This window comes from Saccopteryx leptura, chromosome 3 (assembly GCF_036850995.1).
Source record: "Saccopteryx leptura isolate mSacLep1 chromosome 3, mSacLep1_pri_phased_curated, whole genome shotgun sequence".
NCBI classification, from domain to species: Eukaryota; Metazoa; Chordata; class Mammalia; order Chiroptera; family Emballonuridae; genus Saccopteryx; species Saccopteryx leptura.
In genome coordinates this window covers 177,049,788-177,057,826 of record NC_089505.1, presented here as the reverse complement: position 1 = coordinate 177,057,826, position 8,039 = coordinate 177,049,788, and the positions used below count along the sequence as shown (strand labels likewise).

The window sequence follows — 8,039 nt, the reverse complement described above, 5'->3', positions numbered from 1 at the left end:
ACAAAATGGTGATCCTGTGGACTGAATCGTGTCCTCCCAAAATTCATATGTTAAAGTTCTAACCTGCATTGTGACAGTATTTGGAGCTCATGGCCTAGAGATAATTAGATCATAAGGCTGTAGATCTTATGATGGGATTATTACCCTTATAAGAAGAAATATGAGAGAGATGTCTCTCTCTTCATGATGTGAGGAGCAGCAAGAGGACGACCTTTTGCAAGTCAGGAACAGGGCTCTCACCAGGAACCAAATTGGCTAGCACCTTGATCTTGGACTTCTCAGCCCCAGAACTGTGAGAAATATACATATTTCTAGCCCTGGCCGGTTGGCTCAGTGGTAGAGCGTCGGCCTGGCGTGCAGGAGTCCCGGGTTCGATTCCCGGCCAGGGCACACAGGAGAAGCACCCATCTGCTTCTCCACCCCTCCTCATCTCCTTCCTCTCTCTCTCTCTTCCCCTCCCACAGCCAGGGCTCCATTGGAGCAAAGTTGGCCTGGGCGCTGGGGGTGGCTCTATGGCCTCTGCCTCAGGCGCTAGAATGGCTCTGGTTGCAACAGAGCAATGCCCAGATGGGCAGAGCATCGCCCCCTGGTGGGCATGCTGGGTGGATCCCAGTCAGGCGCATGCAGGAGTCTGTCTGACTGCCTCCCTGTTGTTTAAACCAGTGGTCCCCAACCCCTGGGCCACAGACCTGTACCGGTTTGTGGGCCATTTGGTACCAGTCCGCAGAGAAAGAATAAATAACATTATTTCCGTTTTATTTATATTTAAGTCTGAACGATGTTTTTAAAAATGACCAGATTCCCTCTGTTAGATCTGTCTAAGACTCACTCTTGATGCTTGTCTTGGTCACGTGATACATTTATCTGTCCCACCCTAAAGGCCGTTTCATGAAAATATTTTCTGACATTAAACCAGTCTGTGGCCCAAAAAAGGTTGGGGACCATTGGTTTAAACCACCTAGTATTTTGGTTTCGCAGCCTAAGCTAATACAATTGACTTTTATCCATTTTGAGAACTTGGAGTTTGAGGGCTTGCCCTTGTCTTCTTATTTTGTATCATGTTTAAACCAGTCCCCTTTCTGCCCTATCCTCCAAAAAAAAAAAAAAAATCAACAACAACAACAAGAAAAACCTTTCTTTTCCTTAGAACTGCGTGTTAGGTATTTGTTGGGCAGATAAAATATATTATGCTCACTTTGTTAAAGATGGCGCTGCCCATGTGGAGGCTGTTGCCCAGGTGATATTAATGTGTGTCTCTGTGGGCTGTGGGCAGGCAGGATCCTTGTAGCCTGGGGCTTAGTTTTAGGACTACGCCTTTCCCACCCTTTTTGATGTGGGGCGGTACAATCCCATCATGCCTCAGAGAAGTGACTTTGTATTAGAGACTTTCCTATTTTGTATATTGGATTAAAGGTTTTGATTTCTACACTGTAAAATGGGGGCAGAACAGGAGCTTGCGCTCTTAGTTCCTGAGATTAGCATTAGAGGAGACAGCAGATAGGAGAGCAGAGAAAGGCCACGTGGAGGAGGCCAGGAGAATCAGCCAAGATGGCGGAGTGCTGAGTGAGAGGCCAGTTTGTGCAGAGTTTGTGCAGAGTTTGTGCAGGGAGAAAGAAGAAGATGGGGAACAGAGGTGAATAAGTCTGGTGAGCTAGAAACCTTTGATTCTAGGAAACTCGGATAAGTCAGTAGCTTTGTGAGCACTGAATGTGAGTGGGTTTTGGAGCCCAGTGTGTGTTTTTACTTGCCCGCCGGGTGCAAGCTAGGATTAAAGATGATGGCCCACCAGTTTTTGGCTCCGTTGTTTCTTTACCAACTGTCTGAATCCAGTGAGAACCTGCATGGGCCAGGCGGCTGTGATGGTGGCCCTGGCTTTGCCTACTGGCTGTACAGTATTAAATTGTCAACTTCACCCCCATTCATATGTTAAAGTCCTAACCCTCAATAATTCAGAATGTAACTATAGAGTTCCTAAACAGGTAATTAAGTTAACATGAGGATATTGGGTGGGAACTAATCCAATACTAGTGATGTCCTAAAAAGAAAAGGAAATTTAGACATAGACACATATAGAGAATACTATGTGAACATGAGGATGGCCATCTATGAAACAACAGGTTGCAGAAGAAGCCAATCCTGATCTTGGACTTTCAGCCTCCAGAACTGTGAGGAAATAAATTTCTGTTGTTTAAGCCTCCCAGTCTGGGTATTTAGTTATGATGGCCCTAACAAACCAATATACTGTCCTACCACCTTTCTTTAGAGATTTTTAGAGAACTATCCTTTATATTTTAACTTCAAATGTATCTTTGAAGTACCATCTTCCTCAATATTTTGTTATTATTTACAGGCCCTATGATATCAATTTTCTTTTTATGCATCTTCTACTGTAATCCTTTTTACTAGGGCAGGCAAATGTCCAGTGTTCAGTAGAGTGATAGGAAATCTCACAGCTGCAGGATAAACTTGGCAGATCCTCTCTGAATATCCATGTTGTTGTTTTTTTTTTCCAGTGACTTTGGGGAAATGTTAAATACTTTTATCTGCAAATTAACTCAAATCATTTTTATATTAAATTAAAAAATAAGATAATCTAGTAGATTTTCAAAGAAATTACTTGCTTATATAGTGAGTTGCTCTAAATGAAAGTGTTTACTCTCCTCTACAACAGGTCTTTTTCATTTACTGCTTGCAGGCATCTCCAAACTGTAGCCTGCCCAGCAGGCCGCATGCGGGCCCCTGAGGCCATTTATCTGCCCCTCCCCCCTCCCGCACTTCCGGAAGGGGCACCTCTTTCATTGGTGGTGAGAGGAGCCCTGTATGTGGTGGCCCTCCAACGGTCTGAGGGACAGTGAACTGGCCCCCTGTGTAAAAAGTTTGGGGACCCCTGGGAGGCAGCCTTCTGCTACTGCACATAACTCTTATTTAGTCATTCTCTGTATAGACTGGACAGAGAAAAGGCAAGGTGTGAAACCAAAGACAAGCCTATTTATAAAGCTAGGAAACATTCCTGAGGAGTTTAGAGATAGAGATTTTTAATTTAATCCTGAGATTTTTCTGATTTTGGTATTTGAGATCTGATTTCTGTCTTAGATTGAGCACTCTCCTCATTACTTTGTGATTTAAAGTGATGATCTCGCATGTCATAAGCAGAGCCATGGAGATAAGAAAGTTTCTGTCTCCTTCCTGGATTCTAGTCAACTGCTTAGGTACATACACCTGCTGTCCCTGCTGTGTCTGAGTCACCGCTGCACTTTTCCCAGCTCAATATGCAGCTGCCATATGGACACCAAATTCAAGACATTAAGCTAGGACCCCACCTTGTACTTAAATTACTTTTTTTCCCCCTAAATTGGCCATGTTCAAGTTTATTGATCCGTGCAGTCTTATCAACATTTCCTTATTGTGTACACGGGTGGGGCCAGCGACCTTCTTGTTGTGTCCTGTCAGCCCTCTGAATTATAAGACTTTGAATTCAGTTCCTTGGAACTCGAGCCTAGTTCCAAGCCTCTGGGAAATGCGAAAAGAGCCAGAAAGTCAGGCTAGAGATGAGGTTCCCATTCAGTGGCCTTGTAACGCTGCTAGTGCATTTCGAGAAACGTAAAACCAGACTCCTCAAAAAAGTTTTTCAACAGGTTTCCATAAATTATTTATCAAAGCGTTGGACCCAGGCCCCGTGATGTCCAGACATCGAATTCAGAGCTTTTTCCTAACAGAAAGTTGGCCCTCAGTTTTGCCCAACATCCTCTGGTACTTATTAGTATTCCTGGGAGATTCAGACAGCGAAGGAGAGGGCATGGGGACTCTGTGGAAGGAAAGATGGTGACGTACAGGCCGTTGACGGGCCACCACCCCCTCCACTCTCAGCCTGAACAAGAGCCGGGACTACATCGAGGACCAAGTACCACTTCCTTTCCGGAGGCTGCTGAGTAGCCCAAGCCCGCGGAGGCCGAGTCCGGCGGCAGGCCCCGCCCCCAGGCCCTGCCCCGCCCCCGCGGTCGTCGACGGAGGGCGGGGCCTGCCGCAGGCGCCGCGGGAACGTCGGGGCCTACGCGATGACGCGACCCAGCCAAGCAGCGTCCTGGCCGCTTCGCCCGCCCCCAGCCCTTCCCACCCGGCCTCCCAAGTTCCCTGTCAGACTGTGGTGGCCTGCCACTCGGTGCGCTCGTCCTCTGCAGCCCCGCGAGGCGGTCTGCGCGCGGGCACACCCCCACGTCCCCCTGGCACCGCTGCTTCAGCGCCGCTCGCCTCCGCTCCGCCCTTCCCGCCGCCGCACGCCCGCGAGGACATGGCACACGCGCCGCCGCACTGCCCCGGCGCCCGGGGCTCTGGGGACGACGAGACGGGCAAGCCCAGGAAGGTGGCTCTCATCACCGGCATCACGGGCCAGGTGAGTGCAGAGGCGGGGCGCGCGCCGGGCCTGCTACTCCCCGGGCACGTGTGCGCCTCGCCCCGGCTCGCGGCGCCCGTCCCAGGAACGGTCTCCCGGGCGCCCGGAAGGCGCGTGTCGCTCGGGAGCGCGGGGACAAGATGCGGCTGTGGGGAGGGTGCTTGCGGCGCTTAAAGTTTCTGTCCCCCTGCGGCGTGGGAGCACGTGTTCTGCGTGGGGCATGGTCCTCACATCTGAGCGGGACCATCTCCCCCACCTGACCGGTGGCCGGAGTGCTTGTTCTTACGAGCCCTCTGGCGCGAACTCGGGATTCAGTTCTTGCGGATCCTGGTGCCAGGCAGGGAACCATCGTTACCTGTGGATGGGTGTGAAGTCACGGGGGCCACTTACCTGCAACCTGCCAGAGCTTGGGAAGCTGGGAAGGAAGTTTCTTGCCGTTTTGGTTCTGCCTGACCAGATTTCCAGATAGAAAAGTTAAAAAAAAAAAAAAAAAAAGACAAAAGTAGTGCTGTAGAGTCACAGGTCAGGAAAGGCTATTATTTTTTAAAGCACATTTTGCAAAAACTTTTACAATTTCACGCACTTCTGAGATTCATGCTCACCCATGACAGAGTTCCATTTCTGAAAGAAATGAGTGTCTTAGGTAATTACGGAAAGTGGTCCTGAATGTTGGGACCACACATGCAGGCTGAGCGAGGCCAGTTTGTGACAGGTATCTCTTACAGGTGTTGCAACAGTTAGGGGCTGACCGCGGTGTCTCATCAAGCTGTGTTGTTTAGATTCAGTGGACAATGAAATAATTTTTTCCCATGTATTTTTGTTGAAAATGTGATAGCTGTGCCTCTGGAGATCTGGTAGTAACCAGTATTATTCCGTAATAAAAGATGATAGTAATTGCTAATGCATATTGTGCTTTATTATGCGTTAGTTGAGTAATAGTAACTCATTTCGTTCTCACAACTACTCTTTGAGGGGGCATCCTCACTTCATGGATGAGCAAACTGACACATGAGAGTCAAACATTTGTCTGAAATCACAAACAACTAGGACATGTCCAGTTGGGATTCAGACTCTGGTCTCAAAGCTCTCTAACCTTGGAGAGAAATTGAAATTGGCGTCTACGGCCATACCACCCTGAACGCGCCCGATCTCGTCTGATCTCGGAAGCTAAGCAGGGTCGGGCCTGGTTAGTACTTGGATGGGAGAAATTGGCCAGATGTAGAATAAAAAAACATGGGACAATTTCTAACTATTGGATATCTGATTATTTTCTGGTTGTTTATGCATCTCACACGTTTGAAAATTGGTACGAGAGGTGAGTGAGTCAAGGCTGTGAGGTTGAGGAACAGAACCTTTATATTCAGGTAAGGGTCTGCATATTGTCTGTCCCTTTCTAATGCTCAGAACTTTTCAGCAGGGTGGTTCCCCTTTTCATAGTTCTTAGACTGGATCTGAAACTCAAATGTTTACTAACTTACACCAGCTCTTGAAGGTAAAGGTTTTTTTTGTTGTCCCCCCCCCCCCCCCCCCCCCCGGTATCATAAAGAAATTAGTTCAGCTGTTAATGTACCATTGGTATGGCGTATAGCAGTGACCAGCAGGTTAGAAATCGAACTTTATTTAGTGCTTCGAGTGCAGTCTTGGTTCTGAGTGATGAGAGATGTGCTGTCCTATGCTAGTTTGTCCTATAGGCTGCCAGGGGTAGTCTTCCTTAACTAAACACATGTTCAGCATGCTACTCCTTGACCAGATGTCTTCGGCTCCCCATATCATTTCCAACTTAAAACTCCTGCTTGAGTTTTGGTCTCTTTTACCCTCTGCACCAATTCCATCCTTCCAGCATCCACCCCTCTGTAGGATGTTGTATTGGCTTCTGTAGCCCCTGGCACAGTGCTGAACTTGATAGCTGTTGCATAAATCCTTCTTGATGGAATTTACTGCTCTGCATTAACTTTTAGGACAGTGACTCTCAACCAGGGTATCAAGGATTTCTGGAAGACAGTGAAGTTAATATGGGGTCTGAAAACCCATACTGTATTGTCCATTTAAAAAATAGTATTGTGTGAGAGCTTACTGAGCTACTCATTCTGCTAAACATTTTATATATCTACCGAAGAGGCAGGTACAGTTTTTATCCTCATTTACATCTGGGCTAAGTAAGGTTAAATATGTTCCCTGAGAGTGCACATCTAATGAATGTCAGCTGAGATTTGAACCCAGGACCATTTTGTTAAGTGCCTTTGTGGTAAGACACACACATTAAATTACAGCTGTCTATGTGAAAGAGAGAGAGAGACAGAGATAGAGAGAGACAGCAATAGAGATAGAGGTTGAGAGATTGCTTTACTCCAAGAAGAGGTCTCAGAGTCAAGAAGATGAGGTAGAACCACTTCTCTGGCCCTTAGGGCTATTATGGCAATTGTGCCATGATGGGCTCTTAAATGGGTTGTCCTAAATTCCCATTTGAGAGTGAATGCACATATCCAGTGTTCCTTGTCTGCAGTGCAGCTCTAGTATTTACTGTCAGGCCTCATACTCTGGCTTTCTTCCTCCTTTCTATTCTTGACACAGTAGTTATGCATCGTTTTCCAAAGCTTTTACCTTATTACATTGCCTTAAAGAAAACCAGGCTCTGGCTTTGTATTGCTGTCTCTAGGCCCCCTGGCAGCTGTTCCCAAAGTTCATCTCCTCTGTCTAATGATGCTTGTCCTTCTTTACTACAACCTGGAAATATTCTTTTTTTTTTTTTTTATAGAGACAGAGAGAGTCAGAGAGAGGGATAGACAGGGACAGACAGACAGGAATGGAGAGATAAGAAGCATCAATCATTAGTTTTTTGTTGCGTGTTGCGACACTTTAGTTATTCATTGATTGCTTTCTCATATGTGCCTTGACCGTGGGCCTTCAGCAGACTGAGTAACTCCTTGCTTGAGCCAGCAACCTTGGGTCCAAGCTGGTGAGCTTTGCTCAAATCAGATGAGCCCGCGCTCAAGCTGGCGACCTTGGGGTCTCGAACCTGGGTCCTTGGCATTCCAGTCCGATGCTCTATCCACTGTGCCACCGCCTGGTCAGGCCATGGAAATATTCTTGATGTTTAAATACTGTTGCCTTGTACATCATTGGAGTCATTATTTTGTGACCTGAATGTCCTCAGATCTTTTGCCTTTTAACTTTATTAAAAGTGAATGCTGACAATCCTGCCAAAAACAGCCATTCCAGGAACTTTGAATGGATTTACATTTATGCAATTCCTGTTGGCTACCTATGTAGTTTACTGATCTTGGTTCTTTGATTTGTAAGCTCCTTTCAGCCTATCTCCCATGTGGTTTCACCCAGTGGGCTTTCAAAAATGCTGACTTAACTCTTCCCATGAACAGAACATGGCTTTACTATGTGTCTACAGTGTACAAGACTTGTTTTTTTTAGATTTTGTTTATTGATTTTGCAGATTGAGGAGAGGGGAGCGAGAAATATGAACTCATAGTTGTTTCATTTTAGTTGTTCATTGGTTGCTTGTTGTATATGCCTTGACCAGGCAAATCCAGGGATTCGGACCAGTGACCTCAGCATTCCAGGTTGATGCTCTATCCACTGTGCCACGACAGGCCCAGCTGCAGCCTTGTATCATATTAATACTGCTGGGAATATA

General features: G+C 46.7%; 1 protein-coding gene and 1 pseudogene across 1 annotated transcript in view; both read left to right on the top strand.

Moving 5' to 3' along the window:
- Window positions 1-4,098: 4,098 nt before the first annotated feature.
- Window positions 4,099-8,039, top strand: part of GMDS (GDP-mannose 4,6-dehydratase) — a 770,392-nt gene continuing 766,451 nt past the window's right edge. The window contains exon 1 of the mRNA XM_066376915.1: window positions 4,099-4,390. Within this exon, the coding sequence (XP_066233012.1) occupies window positions 4,289-4,390 (102 nt within the window). The 5' untranslated portion in view covers window positions 4,099-4,288. The remainder of the gene's footprint in view (window positions 4,391-8,039) is intronic.
- Window positions 5,507-5,615, top strand: LOC136401550 (5S ribosomal RNA; annotated as a pseudogene).